We start from the raw sequence: 20124 nt of genomic DNA on the forward strand, positions 1-20124 counted from the left end.
GAATTGAGGGGGGCCGCGAGTTGTATTTCGTTTTTACTAATCACAGGAAACTAAACGTACATAAAAGAAATAAGTAAATAAATATTCTTTATTAAATGACAAATAAAAACTTTATTTTTGGTCATATATTTGTCACAATTTCAAATGAGTGGTTTTCATATTTCAGTTTTAATTATGTATGTATCTTTCGATTTTTGACATTTTTAGTCATTTTTTTTCGAAAATTCCTATGTAATATTATACACGTCAGTTTCACATCAACACTGCATTGGTGCCACAAAAATACTACATCGAAAAGGCAAAAACTCCTATGAGACGGTCTCGAGGGTCATTTTTATGAGACGGATCTCTTGTATGGGTTATCCATTAAAAAATATTACAGTTTATGCCAAAAGTATTACTTATTATTATAAATATGGGTAGGGTTGACCCGTCTCACGGATGAGACCGTCTCACAGGAGTGTTACTCCATCGAAAAATAACTAAAGTTATCAAAAAACAAATATAGCATACTAAAATTGAAAACATATATGACTGAAATTGTAATCGTAAAAAGACAAATATGTAAAACCAAAAAAACAATTTTTTTTAAATCCAGATTTTTATTTTTTAAAATATTTTATTTTTTCTTTTAAAAATTTTAAAAATGGATGTTACTTTTTCAAATGGAGTTAAAAATAATGAGGTTTTAAGAAACACTTTTATATAAGTAAATGTTAGTACTTTTTACTAACGAATTACGGAAAGTTATTTCCGATTTATGAGATCTGATTTAATATTAAATCTAAAGCACCGTTCTATTTACCATATTACTAATATATGTATAACTCATCACATCTCATCTCACGTTCTTTTCATCATATTATTTATGTATATATTAACTATTTATTTTACATCAATAATCAAATCATTAATTATTTATCTCACATCAATCAAATCATTGAATTTAAATTACTATATTACTCCTTATAAATAATATAAATTTTATTTTATTTATTGTTAGAAGGACAAAATAGTCATTTAACATTTTTATATAAAATTTAATCAATCAAATCAAATATACTATAATCTATCAATAAAATTCAATACTATTTTAACTATCATTTCTTATTTATTTTTTATTACATTATATTACTCATCTATATATTACTTATACCATAACTCAAACTAAACGGTGTCTTCTATTATTTTTATCACATAGTTATACATTTTTTTATTTTAATATATTCATTAATGACCAAATTAAACGTTATATATATATATATATATATATATATATATATATATATATATATAAGATACATAAATGTGATAAAAATCCTTGCAGTTACATTATCACGACACGAGTTGGGGAGACCAAGGGGTGACAATAAATAGTAAATAGTAAATACTACTTCAAATTAAATATGAAAAATGCTACATGTATATGGAAGGCTACACATTAGATTACACAACCCACATGAAATTACAAAATTATCCATTCATTTTATTTGAAAAAATTCTTTCCAAAATACATTAAGAATATTTATGTAATATCAAGTGTAACGTGTAATCCAATGTGTAACCTTCGTGTACATGTTACATCACCCAATAAATATTTCTTAGTGTTGAATAGGGTTGGGTGGAGAGTTACACGGCATCTTATATGCTGGTAATAAATAGAATTGAAGCCTCACCATTAAAATACTATTTTATGATAATTTATTATTTTTGGATTTGACATTTATACATAATTCTTCCGATGGATTGCTAGCTTATCAACCTCAGATTTCCCGAGATCTCCTGATTAGGCACCCAATTACGTTTCATAGTTTTTTTTAAAAAAAATAATTCGGCTCTGGTCGCGAAGTGGTAAAGTTAATTATTAATTATTATATATAAAATCCATGGCAAAGGAGTTTGAATTCTTTATGTTACCCTCTTGACACATACATAATCACCTGTAAAATATGTAAAGAACTTGGAGATTACAAATCTTTAAAATCCAAAGACCAGTACTTAACTTTTTGCGAGCCCAGAATATGCGCAACTTCATTAGCTGTGCGCTTGCAATGTTGGGCCTGAAATTCAGTTAGTTTTGACCAAATCAGGCTATTGAGAATCACATTGCTGAGACATTTCCCAGCTGAGAGTGGCTTGATCACTTGTTCAATATCATTAATTCTTGTGTCCCCAGCTGGGGAAATTCTACTTGGCTTACCAAGCTCTATATATGTATATTCTCTCGAAATTTGCACTCATTTTCAATGTAGTCACTAGTGTATGATCAGAATTCAGAAGACTACATTCACTACCAACTATATATCAGATAATGGTTGAATAGGTAGCAAGAAAGTACTTTATTTTTCAAGAAAATCCCTTGAACAAGAGTAGAGGGTGGCTCTGGCTCAGTTCTTTCGACATTTTATGCATCCCGGCCCGAAGCCCGCGGGATCTTTGCAATCAAGTTTAGAAATATTCTGTGAAACTTTGGGATAGATGATCAAGTGCCAATATATACTGAGGCAAGCTTAATTTTTGTGCTGTAAGGTTGGAAGATTAATGGTCGAAAAACCTCATAAAAGAATGAAAACAGTCCAAGAAATTAATGTAATTTTTTAGCATTTTTCATTTAAAAATTTCTCTTTTTGATCCTCAAAAAGTAGCGTTGGAGATGAAATTAAAAACTGAGTCAACTAATTCTCAAGAAAATGGAAGGAATAAACAAAGCAAAGCAGCTGTTCTTGAGAGCATTCTTGGACTTAGCCTCCACCCATAAGTTGATTAATTATTATTCATCACAAAAAATAATAATAATAATAATAATAATAAATCCAGAAAGACATACTATATAGTCCTCTGCCTTAATTTATGATAAACTAATCAATGGATTGATTCTTCAGAATAATATATAAAAGTTATGATCATGTAATTCACTCCTCTTTCAGGATAATATAAATTTTATAGTCCGCTAGCTGTAGTCAAGATTCACAGATCACTAAAATATGATTTCCAAACGGCCCATATCCATACTGCACCAAGAATACGATTTACATACATATATATAAAATTACACACACTGTACACAAACAAAATCTGGCATTTGAATCATTAGAGCATTGCAAAAGGGTAGCTGTTAATTCGGTAGATTTGGAGATCCATCTCCTCGGCCATTTGATCAGTTTCAAAATCGGTATCGGTTTTCAGCGTCGGGTGAGATCTATCTCTGCGACCAAGAATTTCCATTCCAAGCATCGGAGATCGTTGAGATATATATATGCCAAACATCGTGGTTCCCCGATCAGAAACCTGGATTTTCTTGGCATTAGCATTTAGCAAGCGAATTATAAAACCGGATAAAATCGAGTTAACCAGCTGTTTCTTGGCCCTGAGGTAAGCAAGCGGATACTAACATATTTTTTGCATATACTTTTGTTGAATGTACGTAATTGATATAACTTTGGAGTAGCTTGAGCTTGGTAAATTGGGTTCCATAAAAAAACAACTATCTTTTATAATACGAAATCATAAAATATTTGCTGAATTATGAATTAGATTGTTTATAAATCGTCTATCGTGGTGATCAATTTTCGAACAAGTGCGTGTAAAGATGAGTTAAAAGAAAACTGAGTTAAATCTTATAAATCTAAGATTTAACTTTGAGTTCGAGATCCAACTATAACAAATTTTTTTGTCGCATCAAACTTTTCATACTCTTTTATCGCTTAAAGTGGTCAAGAGTTGGATCTCTTTTTTTTTTTTTTGGTCATTTTCCGGATTTTGGTTTCAATTAATATTGTTAATGAAGAGAGGTGTTGGGATACATTTGGATTGAATATAAATCTGGAATCAGGAAAATCGGAAGAAAAACATGAGATTAGACTGATTAGTAATGTATTTACGGGATTTTTTTTATTATTACAGATATATATTTAACAAAGATTGTAGTTTTGTGTTTGGTGGTTTTATTGAAAATCCAGGATTGAATATTTGGATCATCGTAGTTGACATTAAAAATAAGCAGAAATTAACTTTAGCTAAACACCGTACCCCACTTGAGAATTTTAATTATCTAGTCCACACTTGTTATATTATTATATTATTATATAATCTACTTTTATTTTATCTTTTTTTTTAATTAAAATCATGATCTAATTTAAAAAAAGGAAAGATTTTGAAATAGTTAATGTATCATAAAAAAATCATTTAAATTGTTTTCATGATTATGTTTTTGTATTCTTGAGTACTAATAAAAGATTTGCATAATTGAAAGGTCAACATAGGGAAAGAATAAAGTGAAATCTCCGCAAAGAGAAAAAATAGGTAAGATACCATAAATCATAGTTCTATTACAACCATAACACTGTAGCGCATGTTATTTTGTTTGGGTCAAATCATGTACAAAACAGTTTGAAAAGCTTGTATAGGCGAAAAGATGTGAAGGGACAATATATCATTTAAGACATTCTAAATGGAGCTAAATTTCATAAATTTGGTGCTCTCTTTTTAGTCTCTGTCTCTCTATATCTCATTTCACTCTTTTTTGTGCTTGTTTCTCAATTGAGTTTCATTGTTTTCATTTTTAATCCTTTTACCCACACGATGGTGTATAGTCGAGTCAAAAAAATTTACATTCTCAGTGAGTATTGGATAAATTCTTATTTTAGCGGCATTAAAACTTTTGTCCACATATATATATTGAAAAATAATAATTCATTCAACAATAACATTAAAATATTTGTTTAGTTCAGTAACTTGTCTTTTTAGGGTTTTTGTCCACTAACTTTTTAATATTTGGTATCGGAGCTATAACATCTAAATTCGACTACTACCATCGAAATATTCTATTTTAGCCCGAAAACGCTAATTAGATGATGGCTAAAGTACATTTGATGTCATAATCGTTGAATTTTTCTAGTGGATGCATTAAACTTGTGAATTTTGTGTGAAATTTTTTTATGAGAAGCTACTCCCAAATAAATTGATTTCCTTAATAAAAAAAATAAAGAAATCACCAATTTTTTTTGTCATGCGTCTGTAGTCACCGTCTAATAAGTGTTTTCCGACGAAAATTTAACATTCTAGTGGCAAATAAACTAAAATAGCCAAAATTCAGAAGTTATTGTAATAAGACAAAAAAATTAGTAGATCAAAACCAGAAAATAAATAAGCTAAGCTATCAGATTAAAGAAATGTTAATTTTCTCAACAATAACGGTATTTATTTAAATCAATATTTTTCTCAAAATTGAGATTTTTAGATGTTTTCGATTAAAACGTCCTTTCCACAACACCAAAATTGATATCGATTGAATTGTTCCATCAGTCCAAAATATATATTAAGTTTATAATTTTATTTTTTGGGAAATGCATGATTTTTTTGGTTTAAAAACATATTGAAAATGACTGGCATTTTACTCGGGGCCTAGATTGTCCTTGAATTATAGTATAAATTACTGGTATTTATAAGTATGAAACCCCTCACTTCAAATTCTACAACTACAAGCTCATCCCTTAATTTGCACTTGTTCATGTCATGTGAAGATCATATATTAGAGAGAATCGATTTCCGATGAGCCAAGTTTTCAACTTTTGTTCGTGCATGCTTTTGTACGTGAAACTTGTATTAATCTTTCTTTCGGAAAATAATATTCTTATTATTAGAACCTTACGAGATCACCACTTAATTCCTTTATATATATATATGCATTGATAAGTCTATGATTATATACAGATGAAACAAAGTGTGTATATATATATATAAATATAACACTAGTACTGCTTTAATTATATATATCCATGTGTTTAATAATTAGCAGGAAATGCATGTAACCGGAGTGATCTGTTTCAAAGCTTGACCAAATCAATGGGCGATGATCAGAACCCGTCTCCGGCATCATCGTCGACCAGAGCCGTGGCGAAACAACACTGTCACCTTAGGCAGCGGAGGCATGGGGTCGAAGAAGAAGTCGATAGAGGAGATTCGATGGCGTGCACGGGGAAATCATGCCAGTCTTGCACGGCGGGGGTGATAGCCGACTGCGTGGCGGTGTGCTGCTGCCCGTGCGCGGTGGTGAACCTCCTGGCGCTGGCTTTCCTCAAGCTGCCGTGGGCGGTGGCGCGTAGATGCCTCGGGCGGGCCGGGAAGATGAAGCAGAAGCAGAAGATGGTGGAAGAAGAGAGGGAATGGTTCGAAGCTGGGGACATGGATGGAATTTCGAGAAAGAGAAGGGCATGCGAAGTTGCTGTGGAAGAAGAGGCCAGGGCCAAAATATGTGCGGGGTTCGAAATAGAGGAGATTTGGTACGAGGTTGGGCATTTGGGTTTTGGGAGGGTTTCTTTTACCGGGGTTGATCATTTGAATGACCAGGGGTAATTTGGGGACACTATCATTTATACGTACGAAGAATAATATGTGGAAAAATAGTCGAGATGATGAGTGTAACTCATCTTACATCAAGATTTCAACTACGAAACGAGGTCTGACGTCCAAGACACATTCCTCACCCTTAACTAAAACACAGAAATGTGGAAAATAACACCTTTGCTCACTGTTTGGATCATTCATATGTGAGTTTCCTTGATAAGTTGTCACTTTTTAAATAAAAGCTGTCTCATATCCGAATAGGGCTTGCGGACGTATTTTTATCATTATTATTATTATTCTAATAAATGCGAGATTTTGCCATGTTGTTTATAAGTAAATTTTTGGTATCCAATATTTCTTTCGGTCAATTACACTTTGATAATAATGGTTGTCACAGCTACATGATCGAATTGCGCACCCATGTCTCGTTGGATGTGGTCCATGTGGATGACTTGTTTTATTTTCCGAAAGATAGAATTATACCTTCATACGGCAAAGTATTTGAATTTGTTATAAAAATGTACTTGCCATCGATTTATATAATATAACATAAAAGAAAAACATTATTCTATACATTTTTTTTTAGAAACAAAACTTCATTACTCAGCGTCGTTATAACATCGAACAAAAACAAAAAAGAAAACCGATGGTCATAGCTAAAGAATGAGTGACTTGATTCATCGATCGATTAGCCAAGACACAAGAGAGTGTAGTTCAATAGCATATATAATTCAATAATGATTGTTGATGTGTCAGTTGTCCCAATAGATAAAATTCTTGAGAGTTTTATATATAGAAATATAGAATAAGGCAATCCTCCAACTTTAAGATTGCTTTTTGTGGGATGAAGATGTGTCCAAGTCCAAATTTTTCATAGATTTGTTTTCCTTTTATATAGAAGTGTAAATAGGAAATAGCAGAGTACATTACTTAATTTTCAGGCTAAATTATTATTTAGATTCTACTGACATTTTATTTAAAATCCACAATTTTTTTGTGCACAAAAGAAAATGCTATAAAGATCATATATTTCCTTACAACGCCACAATGCCTTATGCAACGAAACCAAAATCTCATTCATAATCGACCAAAATAATCACATTTTAATCCATCTAACCAAATTCAAGAATCCATGGATTTTCTCCACCAATAAGCCCCCAAGTACCAATGCAAAGTGCACGATCACAATCGATTCCGAATGAAAATATGAATTCAGCTATGGCTATTGATAATACATCAAATTTCTTTATCCTCCACAAAAATAAAAATTAAAAATAAAATCAATTCTTGTTACCAGGAATTATCATCAATCATCAAACGATGGATATTTTAGCCCCAGCCTCTTCCAGCTGCTTCTTCGCTTCCTCGGCCTCTTCTTTCGACACTCCTTCCTTGAATTTCTTAGGCAATCCTTCGATCAATTCCTTCGCCTCCTTCAATGCCAGGCTAGTCAGAGCCCTAACCACCTTAATCGTCGAGATTCTAGAGCTGCTAGGAACATCCTCGATCACCACATCGAACTCCGTCTTCTCCTCCACCACCGGAGCTGCTTCAGCCACCGGTCCAGCCGCGACGGCGGCGACTGGGGCAAATGACGCCGCCGACACTCCCAGCTTGTCCTGGAGGTACTCCACGAGCTTCTGAGCATCGGCTAGGGTTAGGTTTGCGATCTGGTCTCCGAGCTCGACGACTTTTTCGGGGGCTTCGACCGCCGCAATGGGACGGAGAACCGTCGCGCGGCGGCTGTGGAGTTTCGTGGCGATTTTGACCGTGGACTCGAACATTTGTTTGGGGAATACGACCGAGGGGTGCGCCGGGGTTGCGGCGGTGGAGGGAGTAGGATAAGAGGGGTAGCGTAGGTTAACGGAGGAAAGGGATGAAGCCATTGCTAGCTTGGGAGATGGAGTGGAAGCGTCAGTGGAGAAGATAGGATAAGGGTGTCGCAGAATGAGGGTGGAGAAGCCAATTTTTATCGATTTTATTTATCATTGGACTTAAATGCCCCTTTTGGAAAAATATATGGGCTGGATCTATGGCCCATTAGTTTCAGCCCGATTTATCATTGGACTTAAGAAATATTAGTTATTGACTCATACGATCAAAAGCCCATATTATGCTGGACTACGAGTTGTCATCGAAAGCAGGGTCCAAATTGTTTAATTTTTGGACCATGAAAAAAAAAGGTCTTTTATCCATAATTTTGTGATGTTAATTTTACTCTCTTGATTAATAAATCTTTTTAATTTTTTAATATTTATTTATTTCAAATTTATACATATGGCGACAAAAGGAAGCAATCACAATCTTGATATTTAATAATATGGGGGTGGTGGATTGACATTTAATTAAATAATGAATGGGGATGGGGCCATTGGAAATCATGTTTCTATGAATGAAATTAATTAAAGTTAGGCAAATGTCGAAATTCAAACACATTTATGGTGCAAAAAAGAAAGCAAATATCGAAATTTGCCTGAAATAGGTGTGCCACCTTTCCGCTTGCCTGTTCTCCTAGAGTTAAGTTCGGTATTTGTTTCCCGCGTGTATCTAGCGACTTTCGAAAAATCATTCTTATCCATTCTCACAACGCGTTCATTTTATATTTCGCTATTCGATATATTTTTATACAAGAAGTTCCAATGATATATATAGCTTAGGCCCTCTATGTATTTACGAATTAATGACGAAAGTGTGTACATGTTTCATCTCTTTTTTTCATATCGTCTCAACAAACGTTATATTTCGTAAAAAGTATCAAATCGTCCTATGAATTAAACAAATTTTTTATTTATGTGCATGCTTATATACAACGCGTGCTTCGAGAGATTGGTCAATGTATAAGCATATTGTTAATGCAACATTATTAATTAATTAGTACGTAGTTATATGCATGTGAAAGATTAAATTTTGGATCACATTGAAGAGGACAAATATAAAGATGATTATGAAATGACTTAACTAAGTCGGCTGTGACAACTAAGGTGTGAAAAAGTCTCTATCATATGAATATCCAATTATCGAACTCTTTGTTCCGGAAAAAGCACCTTAATTTACATTGAAAATGTCTATATATGTGTGTTTAATCAACAAAATCGTCATTAGATTAAGATAAACAATCATTATTTGCACGTGACGTGATATTTATATGTGTCCTACATATATTTTAATTAACCTAGCTAATTAACTCATGACTTATCTTTAGGCAAAAGTTTCTCCTTTAATTTAATAAAAGTGGTCTTCAAATTTGCAAGATCGATGAGATTTACTTCGTCATGCTCGTTAATTTTAATTTCTTGAATATTCAACTGCAAAAATTTGATACACTAAGATAACACAAGAGAGATGCAATAACTAAATGCACATATATGTTATGTCTCAAAATTTAAATTTAATTAGGAAATCGAACCCATGATTCATTTGTGTGTGTATCCATCATCTATACGGGAAAGTCTATGCTGCCCCAAAAGCACTACCTTTGGGGGTAGCATAAACTCACCCCATCTATACATAAACAAGAGTATAGCTATTATTTAGCATCATATATATATATAATTTATATATTACACTTGTCAATACTTGATTCGAGCACTAAATAGTAATAAATATTAGAAAGATCAGTAAATAATATGGTGGGTTTAATATTGATTGATGATAATAAATATATATACCCTTTAATCTCCATTGAGTAACTGCATGGACCAAATATCCTCCATGTTCCAAATGTTAATGTCATTAGTTTCATGGGGGAATGGCCCTTGAAAATTCTCCACACCCATATTAAATGAAGGTGGGGAGTAAGATTCAGCCGTGTGATCCGTCGGATAGCAACCGGAGAGATTGCTCGTGCTCGCTTGATCGTTGCCGCGTTCCGAGATTCGACCGGTAAAAGTCGTCTCGGCTTGCTTCATGTGCTTCTGGATTCGAGTCCTCCAATAGTTCTTTATCTCGTTGTCTGTTCTTCCCGGCAAATGTTTCGCGATCTTTGACCATCTGATGATCAAGAAAGTAATTATATTAAAGTTAAGAAGCTAGCTATAGATTAATGTTATATAATTATATATATAGATCACAATTTTAATCTTGGTGTGGGGATATAATATTTGCTAGGGGTGATTTGTTTTTTTATGCACGTAGATCAAAATTAAAAGTGAAAGGGGACCATTATATTGTAAGAGGCAAAACAATAAGGTGGATGTCTATTTCAACATAATAATTTAGCCAGCTGCAATATGAGCTGCTATTTCAAATCATAGCAAGTGTTAACATGTGCCTTATTTCAAAAGGGTTCTCCTATATGTAGAAATTTGTTCGTCCTCCTTCACAACCTTCACGCATCACCTTTTCAATTTCTTCTTCTCTTCCTCTTATTTCTAAATCAAACTCTCCATCATAGTACACAAACTTCACTCACACACACACATTATACATACATGCATATATATATATATATATATATATATATATATATATATATATATATATATATATATATGATACCCTACATACTCTTATTCTGCACACCTGTGGGCGCCTGCCAACGTGGCGCGCCCACAACCACACAAATTTTTTTATTTTTTTTAAACAAAAAACGGCTGACCAATCATGGACCGCCACGTAGGCGGTGCCCATGTTATATAGATATATATACTATTTACTATAGATATATATTTACACTAAAGTGGACTAGCACGACCGACAAAGTTGCTAGTAAAAAAAATAATGTGCCTTGTTAAATCGAGGAGATTGCTCACAAAAAAAGGAAGGGTTCCAAAGTGAAATGGTAGAAAATAAATGGATTTGTGTACGTAGGCGAAAAAATACTTTTGTTTGTATGAATTATTTGAAAGAAATAGATAGGACAATTGTTTGTGGGCACAAACTAGAAATTAAATCACATGTTTCTTTGCTGGATCACGATTCGTTTGTAGCCAAGGACGAGAACTAATATTATGACATGTTCCCCACGTTTTAAATTCAATTGAGGCATGGTTTATTTGGTACATCTAAAGAATTAATAATTGAGAGCATTCCCTCCAAATCTTCTACGATTTCCATACATTTGTAAGTCGGGAAAATGTAATAAAGGAGTTAAAATATTTCTAATAAATATCTGCATGTTTTCTATTTGATCTAATTTTTGCACTTGCTATAATATTATTTCAAATGGCATATAATTTTAGCACGTGCGTACATCTAATGAAAACCCCACGAGCCTAATTAAAAACATGGGATCGAGAACACAAGAGTGGCTCATCCTTGTCCACAAACATCAATTTGGTACGATGAATATATCCTATCCTTTGATGACGACAAATCCATCATATTTCATCATTATATTTTTTTTTTTCCATTGGATTTAAGTTTCAAGTCTATGTCCAAATTATAAAATCTCAGTAGAAAAAGTATGTTGAACTCAACAACTCATAAAATTTTAAATAATTTCAATACAAGAAGAAATGATCAGTTGATGAAAATACGTACCTATTACCCCACTTTGCATGAAGATCCATGATCAAGAGTTGCTCCTCGGTTGTTATATTTCCCCTTCTAACATCCGGCCGGAGGTAGTTCAGCCAACGTAGCCGGCAACTTTTCCCGGTGCGTTTAAGCCCTAAAAGATCAAACGCACGATCAAATCATCTGCCACCTCCATACATATATATTAGGGTTTTCCTTACATAGACATACGTATACTGTAAAAAAGAAATTAAATAAAATAAAATAATAAATAAATAAAGAAAGAAAGACTATATTTGTTAGGATATTCTTATTCTTTCTTGTCACATAAACGCCCCCGCGGGCCGACTGAACTCACGATGGATGAGGCATCGGACATCTAGAGAGTCGGAGTAGACGAAAACTAAACGAAAAATATCGAGTACCTGCGGATCGAGCAAGGGAATTCCATACACCTTCGCCATGATTGGCAATGTAGTTGATGAGAATTAGATCTTCTTCCATGGTCCATGGACCTTTCCTCACCTCAGTTTCTTGGAAAATGCATGGCTTTTTATCCATCTCTGCATATATGTGTGTTTATATAGAAAGAGAAATATTCAAATTATGAAGAGATAATTTTGTGTAATTCAAGAAATGCAATGGAGGCGGTGCTCTATTTATAGACCTTGTCCAGTTAGACAATTTTAAAGTTTCTTTTTAATTGGCATCACAAAGAAAGTAAGAGCTTTTAACCTAACTATGTCTTCTTTTTTTTCCACGCGGATTGTAAACGTCTCCATTATATAGACGTTGCTTGTATATATATTCAATAGTTATGATTTTTTTTTTGGATAAAGTATATTGATGTGATTGTTGGGAAAAGAAAATGTAAAAACCCATTGTAATTAACTTAATTTAATATAACGAATTAATCCCCACACGAACGAGGTGTCCGAACTCCGAATTAGTATAGTAGGTAAGCTCTCGACAAATGATCAAGAGTTTGATTCTTCCTACTAATTAACATCTTCTCAGATGAGTCTGTCGCTCAATGTGGACACTGGACGAGTACGTACTTTTTGATGGCGTGTCAGCATTCCAGTTAAAATAAGACCGAAAGTTTTTTTTTTTTTTTAAAAAAAACAAAGTTAGCACTACAAAAAAAACATTGATTTAGCCACGGTTTTAAAAAATCGTGGCTAAATATAGCCACGGTATTTAGCCACGGTTTTTTACAAAGCGTGGCTAAATAACTACGCTTTTTTAAAAAGCATGGCTACATAACCACGCTTTTTTAAACCACTGCTACTTTAGCCACGCATTTGTATAAACCGTGGTTAAACTGCCACGGTTTTAAAAATCGTGGCTAAATTTAACCACGGTTTTAAAAAAAGTGTGGTTAAATTTAGCCACGCTTTACAAAATCGTGGTTATTTAACCACGTTTATTTAAAAGCGTGGCTATAATAGCCACGGTTTAAAAAAGCGTGGCTAATTTTAACCACGTTTTACTATAACCGTGGTTTAATTTAGCCACGCTTTTAAATAAGCGTGGCTAAATTAGCCACGCTTTTAAATAAATCGTGGCTATAATAACCACGCTTTTCTAAGCCGTTGCTATATTTAACCACGCTTTTAAAAATTATTGCTAAAATAGCCACGGTTTTATAAAAAGCGTGGCTAATTAACCATTTTATATACAAACACTTCATCTCTCCCGATCGCTATTAATTTTTTCTTTCTCCTTTTTATATTCTGTCTAAAAAACGCAGCTTTGACCGTTAATAAATAATTCGTTGGTGATCGAAGTTTAGATCGGAAAGTTGTTCCGAAATCCTCTTGTTTGTGCCTTTTTTTTAGTACCAATTTCTCTTATTTCAGAATTTATTCCGTGGAACCCAATTTCTACATCCATCGTTCGTCGCCGTCTTTGCTTTCCTTCACTTACAAAATTATTTGCGGCTTCTTAATTCGCTGAAGTAAGTACAACTTTGGATCTTATATTTTTTTCTTTATGAATTTGGATTGTCTTTTGATCGATAGTTTTATTATTTGCATTGCTTTTATTAATGTTGATTAAGGATATTCAAATACATGTTTAAAAAAATTTTCAGATAATTATACACAATTTACGATCTACTTTTAGTTATCATTATTATTTTTTTTATATTTTATTTTGATGGTTATAATTTTTTAATAAAAATTTATTTCAAATTAATTTATGTTTTAAATGTGACGGAAAGAACCCAAAAAAAATATTTTTTTGTTAATTAATTTATTTTATTGTTATGTTAATTAATTTATTCTTATGAACACGACATTTTAGTTGAGCAGATTTTCAATTGGTATTATGGTAACAAAAATTATGATCATATTTATATTTGTAAATCATATATTTTTTGGCATATATTATATTTTATCAAAGCTATATACGTATTTTATAATTTGTTAAACAAGACTATTTGTGAAAATACAGATATAGTAGACTATAATTATATTTAATTCTTTTGTAATAATTATTGTATGATACATATGCATTTAATTAATTATAAAAATATAATTGTAAGCTAATATGTTACGTATTTTTGATTCTGTTTATTGTAGAAAAATATGAATTACACTGACAGAGGATGGATGTATCGTAGATTGCAAAATGGCTATATTACTGACGAGTATATTAATGGTGTAGAGGATTTCATGGTCTTTGCTCTTAGTCATGTTGAATGTTTATCAGCGGGTAAAGTACGTTGTCCATGTAATCACAAAAATTGTCATAATAAAGTATTTTTAGATGACGACACAGTGAAGGAGCACTTAGGTCGATATGGTCTTGTACCGAATTATTACAATTGGCATCTTCACGGAGAAGAGTATATTCGTCCAAATTTTCCAAATACCAATCCAGATGTTCCGTCGTCTTCACGGTCTCAGAACAGGCGTTGGAAATCCGAAAACATACAAGCAGATCACAGTTTTCATGGTCACGAAATACCTGCAGATTATCAGAAAGAAGGCCCGTCGCAATATGTAGAACCCAATATCGGTCACGTAGAAAGCCCCAACGACTACATCAAAGGATTATATGACCTCATAAAATCAGCAGAGAAAGAAATCTGGGATGGAAATCCACACGGTCACTCTTTGTTTTCTGTCCTTGCGAGGTTATTGAAGATGAAACATGAGCACAACATGTCAGAAAGAAACTTCAACGACATGTGCCAGTTAATGTCAGAGTTATGTCCATCTGATAACCACATGCCTGACAGTTTTTATTCGACGAAAAAGCTCATCAAAGATCTAGGTCTTCCCGTCGAGAAAATCGATGCTTGTAACAACAATTGCATGATTTACTGGGGTACAGATTCAGACTTATCCGAATGCAAGATTTGTGAACATCCTCGATACAAACCATCTCGTCGGCGTGGAATCCAAAATAATAAGAAACAAACTCCGTATAAGAGGATGTATTATTTTCCCATCACTCCTCGTCTACAGCGGCTGTATGCATCCACCGCGACTGCTTCTCATATGCGATGGCATCACGACCACCATTTTGACATGGAGACGATGACACACCCATCTGATTCTCCAGTATGGCGTCATTTTGACGAAACACACCCGTGGTTTGCTGCAGAAATTCGAAATGTCAGGTTAGGACTTTCAACAGATGGATTCCAACCATTTGGCCAAACGGGACAACAATACTCATCCTGGCCCGTCATTTTAACGCCGTAAAATCTGCCACCTTGGATGTGTATGAAAGATGAGGTCATGTTCCTCTCTGTGATCGCACCTGGACCGAGTAACCCGAAGGATAAGCTTGATGTTTTCTTGCAACCATTGATTGCCGAGCTTCAAGAACTTTGGTACGATGGTGCTGCCACATACGACATACACTCGCAGACTAACTTCACGATGAGAGCAGCATTGATGTGGACCATAAGTGATTTCCCAGCATATGCGATGCTTTTCGGTTGAAGCACAGCTGGAAAACTGAAAGAGTGGGTGCCCGGTTAGCCAACTTGTGGCTAAGGGCTTTTATGACTCTATGTAAAACAATCTTTTGTTTAATATAATTTACACTTTTATAATGGCATTGACTTTATCTTTCTTCATAATGTTATATTATGATATACTATTGTTGTTTTAATAAAGAACTTGAATATACTATAGTGTATGTAAGATGTGGTAGCACATGGGGATGACTATCATGAAACACATCTTATAGTCACTGTATATTCTAAACTGTTCCTATTCAATTGAGTCGTCCGCAAATAAGGATAAGAATCGCTCGAGATTGAGACTAGCATTTGCGATGCCGAGTACCACGTTTCATTGGTATGGAACATAGAGATGTTCAAAGCATGCAAATGGATATTCATATGATGAATGATCGAACTACCCTATTCGGACTTTCCAAGTGGTTATCACTTATCGAGTGGATAAAGTCCGCGGTTTTGGTTGTACACCATTAGTCCTTATTACTTGAAACATCATTGAGACTCTATATGCTAGTACTGTACTTTGACTCGTTTACCGACTCTATTGGGGTCATCAGGTGTCGGGATTGGGTAAAGTTACGACACATATAGGAGTCGATGCTTTGTTGTCAAGGATTCACCACATACTTGCGAGTGTGGATATCCTATGCGATCTGAGGAGATATTAGTGTGACGAATCTCTGGCCAGAGTACATGATGTGTTTTAGGTTACTTGGTGTTCCTAGTAACACATGCGATGTCACTAATAGATCTCCAAGATGTTATGCATAGTTATCGAATCTCGAACGACTCTCGATGCACCAATGGTTGTTGATTCGATCGGGATATTTGGTTGAAGGGACCGTACTGTACGCTAACCAAAATCTACTGGTTCTTGCAGGCACTATCAGTAATACCTAGGGAATCATGGGGCGATGTTGCTAGGCGCTCTTACCATGATTCGATGGGTAAGTCGGAAATTATTGTTCCGAGTCACAAGGAGTTGTGATCCCACGGCTAGCTGTATTCCTGAACCATTGAGGGTTACACAAGTAATGGATTACTAAAACCCCGTAGAGATAGTTAAATTTAAAGAGTTAAATTTAATGAAAGAGAAGTTGGACTTCTTAATTAAAGGGAGGGATGGGCATTTTTGGAAATCACTGAATTCGGATTCAAAAAAATTATCTTGACTCTAAAAAATGCAGAAATGGTTTCTGTGCACATTGGTGAAATCAATTTATCAATCGGAGTCACGATGAATTTTATATTAATTTCTATAACAACAGGCTTGGCTTGTTGGGCTTAAGTTATGGATTGTGGGCTTTAAGGAGTTAGAGTCCTGATACAATTATAACTAAAAATTATCTATAAATATATGTACTGTGTTCGAAAATTACAAGAGATTTCAGTCTTGCAATTTTCGAATTTCAGCCTATATTATTCAAGGGGATTTTCGAAATCCTCTGTCCCTTTTGGAGAAAATTCGGGTTGTGTTTTTGTGAAAAATTACAATCTGAATTAACAGATCATATCTGTTTATTCTCTACGCAAACTTCTGATTGATTTCCAGTGCAGTCAATCAGCGGGTTTTGTTTTCTATTCGTGGACTTGATTGAAGAAACGTTCGTTCATCAGTTCCTGGGATATACAACAAGAGCAGATTAAATTCTGTTGGTGTCCATAATCTCGCTTCGAGATTTCAAGGTAAAATATTTAATAGTGATTATTTGTTTTACTTACACAAATTTAATCGTAAAGTTTTGATACCGAGATATGGAATCGTTCCATATTAATAAAATTAAATTTTTAAACTTCCGCTGCACCGGGTATCAATTCTAATTGATCTGAACACAGTTTTCCAACAAAAACAAGCATGCCCTTATTGCATGTCTGATTCGAAAGCGTTCACACTAGTGCACAGTGGTAAGACGTCATGGTTCGACAACCACAGGAAGTTTCTGCCCGATGATCACCGACTACGGCGTAAGAAAAACATGTTTGTACGAGGGAGAATTGTTTTGCATCCTGCTCCTGCCATCAGAACAGGAACCGAGCTGCTAAATGATATAGAAGATTATGGTTTTCTACCTTCATACGATGTCGACTCAGAGATCCGAAACAGAGAGATATGTCATTTGGCAAGATGTGGTTGGAGAAGACGCAGTATTTTATGGGAGTTACCGTATTGGCGTACGAATCTGATCAGACACAATTTGGATGTCATGCATATCGAGAAGAATGTTTTTGACAATGTTTTCAACACGATCATGAATGTCCCCGGACGTACGAAAGACAATGCAAAATCAAGGGCAGATCTGGTTGAAATGCGTATCAGAACTGAGTTACATCCAGACGTGTCTACAGGTAGACATCCCAAGGCTAGTTACACTTTGGAGCGTAGTGCGAGGGAGGTTCTTTGCAGATGGCTTAAGGATGTTCGTTTCTCGGACGGTTATGCCTCGAACATGTCCAGGTGCGTTAACATGAACAAATTGCGGATGTTCGGTATGAAGAGTCATGATTGTCACGTATTCATGCAACGACTAATACCCGTTGCATTCAAGGAGTTGTTACCCAGAGAGGTTTGGGAGGCATTGACCAAGTTAAGTCTATTTTTTGCAAACCTAACTGCTCGTAATATTAAACAGAGTGACATGATGCGCTTGCATGAGCAGATACCAATAATTCTTTGTAAGTTGGAGAAGATATTTCCACCAAGTTTCTTTGATTGTATGGAACATCTTTGCGTCCATCTGCCCCACGAAGCTCGCATTGCTGGTCCAGTACAATTTAGGTGGATGTATCCTTTCGAAAGATTTTTACGAAGGTTGAAGAGCACGGTTCGTAATAAAGCACGCGTGGAGGGATCCATATGCAATGCTTATTTGTTCAGTGAGGCTTCCATTTTTTGCGAGCATTACTTTGGTGACTCGATACAAATAAGACAGCGGAAGACTAGACGCCAACAACAAAACATAGTGAACGAGATTGGGTCAGAGCTTTTTGCAATATTTATGGTACGTGGTAGACATATCGGTAGTAAAAGACCTAGATTGCTGTCAAACGAGGAATACCATGTTGTGGCGACATATGTTTTGTTGAACTGTGTTGAACTGAAGTCCTACGTGAGGTATGCAATGTTATGTTTGCATTTTCAATATTACCGATATGTATACACATTTTTGTAGTATTTCATTCTGACAACATTTTCATATCCGCACAGCATTTACGAGGACCAAATACGTGCCGAGATTCCTGGGATAAGTAATCAAGATTTAGACTCCAACATACAGGCTAACTACTTCGGTTGGTTCAAATCTTACATAAGAGTAAGATTAAATTGTAATTAATTTAATATTTAACATTAATTATTATTACTCTCATCACCTTCGAGGTGATATTGACAATATTGTATGCTCAACGTAGGCTATCGAGCAACAAGGAGAGTTCGTCTCAGAACTGATTAAACAAGTAGCGCTTGGTCCAATGCGAAAAAGTTAATACTTACAAGGTTATTGTATTAACGGTTTTAAATTCTACATTGTTCACGACACAACGTTTAAAGCTACAGATAATTCAGGTGTTCAAGTTCGTGTTCATTCAAGTGATGGTGTTCAAACCGAATATTACGGCTTCATCGAAGAGATCATTGAGGTTGAATACCCTGGTCTCCCATTGAAGCAGATCGTAATATTTAAATGTCGTTGGTACAATCCACATCCTAGACTAGGTACGCGCGTTCACCGTAAGTACAAAATTGTTGAGGTGAACCGGACCAGACATCTTCCCACAAACGAACCCTTCGTCTTTGCTACACAAGCTTCACAGGTCATGTTCTTGCAATACCCAACTTCAGGTAGAACCCCTTCTGCTTGGCTTTATGTAAGCGGTTTGAGACAGAGGGCTTATGTTGCAGACATCATAACTGACAATAACGTACAGACCGACGCGACAAGTGCATTTCAAAACAATGAAAGTCAAGTTCATGAAGTTGAAACACAATTTCTTTTGAATTCAGAAAACCTTGTCGATGCCACTGTTAACTTTGACGATGAACTTGACGCGTTAAGCACAGACAGCGAAACCGAAGATGTACAAGAAAGTAGCGACGAAAACTTCGAAGTTGAAAGTGATTAAGTAATGTTATATTTATAAATCTGTGAATGTTTCTCTGGTATTAAAATACCATTTTCGCTATTATGAAATTTATTGCTTTTATTTTAGATTAATATCAATATTAAATATTTTTTTCATTAATCTTATTAATATTTATCCATTACTATTGTTATTTTTTATTTTCATAAATAAGTCGTTCATAAAAAATTCATTCTCGTAATAATTAACATCTAACCATTAGT

At 34.4% G+C, this 20124-nt stretch overlaps 4 protein-coding genes across 4 annotated transcripts; 2 read left to right on the top strand and 2 right to left on the bottom strand.

The window, feature by feature from the left end:
* The first annotated feature begins 5964 nt into the window (after nt 1-5964).
* Nucleotides 5965-6354, top strand: LOC140888674 (uncharacterized). The gene has a single exon (XM_073296372.1). The coding sequence runs from the start codon at nt 5965-5967 to the stop codon at nt 6352-6354; it is 390 nt and encodes a 129-aa protein (XP_073152473.1).
* Nucleotides 6355-7383: 1029 nt separating this feature from the next.
* LOC140892129 (large ribosomal subunit protein bL12c) lies at nt 7384-8292 on the bottom strand. The gene has a single exon (XM_073300885.1). The coding sequence runs from the start codon at nt 8229-8231 to the stop codon at nt 7659-7661; it is 573 nt and encodes a 190-aa protein (XP_073156986.1). The 5' UTR covers nt 8232-8292; the 3' UTR covers nt 7384-7658.
* Nucleotides 8293-9963: 1671 nt separating this feature from the next.
* On the bottom strand, nt 9964-12448 carry LOC140890656 (myb-related protein 305-like). The gene is made up of 3 exons (XM_073298599.1): nt 12228-12448; nt 11827-11956; nt 9964-10335 (listed from the first exon to the last, which is right to left on the bottom strand). Exons 1-3 carry the CDS (start codon nt 12361-12363, stop codon nt 10017-10019), a joined length of 585 nt encoding a protein of 194 aa, XP_073154700.1. The 5' UTR covers nt 12364-12448; the 3' UTR covers nt 9964-10016.
* A 1945-nt stretch (nt 12449-14393) lies between these two features.
* Nucleotides 14394-15518, top strand: LOC140888675 (uncharacterized). Its single transcript, XM_073296373.1, has one exon. It carries the CDS (start codon nt 14394-14396, stop codon nt 15516-15518), a length of 1125 nt encoding a protein of 374 aa, XP_073152474.1.
* Nucleotides 15519-20124: the final 4606 nt, after the last annotated feature.

The sequence above is a fragment of the Henckelia pumila genome, chromosome 3 (genome assembly GCF_033568475.1).
Source record: "Henckelia pumila isolate YLH828 chromosome 3, ASM3356847v2, whole genome shotgun sequence".
Classification (NCBI taxonomy): Eukaryota; Viridiplantae; Streptophyta; class Magnoliopsida; order Lamiales; family Gesneriaceae; genus Henckelia; species Henckelia pumila.

Bases quoted from the DNA above. Each gene is read 5' to 3' on its own strand.
- LOC140892129 (XM_073300885.1), bottom strand. From the start codon at position 8,231: ATGGCTTCATCCCTTTCCTCCGTTAACCTACGCTACCCCTCTTATCCT.
- LOC140888674 (XM_073296372.1), top strand. From the start codon at position 5,965: ATGGCGTGCACGGGGAAATCATGCCAGTCTTGCACGGCGGGGGTGATA.
- LOC140888675 (XM_073296373.1), top strand. From the start codon at position 14,394: ATGAATTACACTGACAGAGGATGGATGTATCGTAGATTGCAAAATGGC.
- LOC140890656 (XM_073298599.1), bottom strand. From the start codon at position 12,363: ATGGATAAAAAGCCATGCATTTTCCAAGAAACTGAGGTGAGGAAAGGT. The intron at 11,957-12,227 runs GTACTCGATATT...TTGATCTTTTAG, and splicing joins TTCCCTTGCTCGATCCGCAG to GGCTTAAACGCACCGGGAAA. The intron at 10,336-11,826 runs GTACGTATTTTC...CTTGATCATCAG, and splicing joins CATGCAAAGTGGGGTAATAG to ATGGTCAAAGATCGCGAAAC.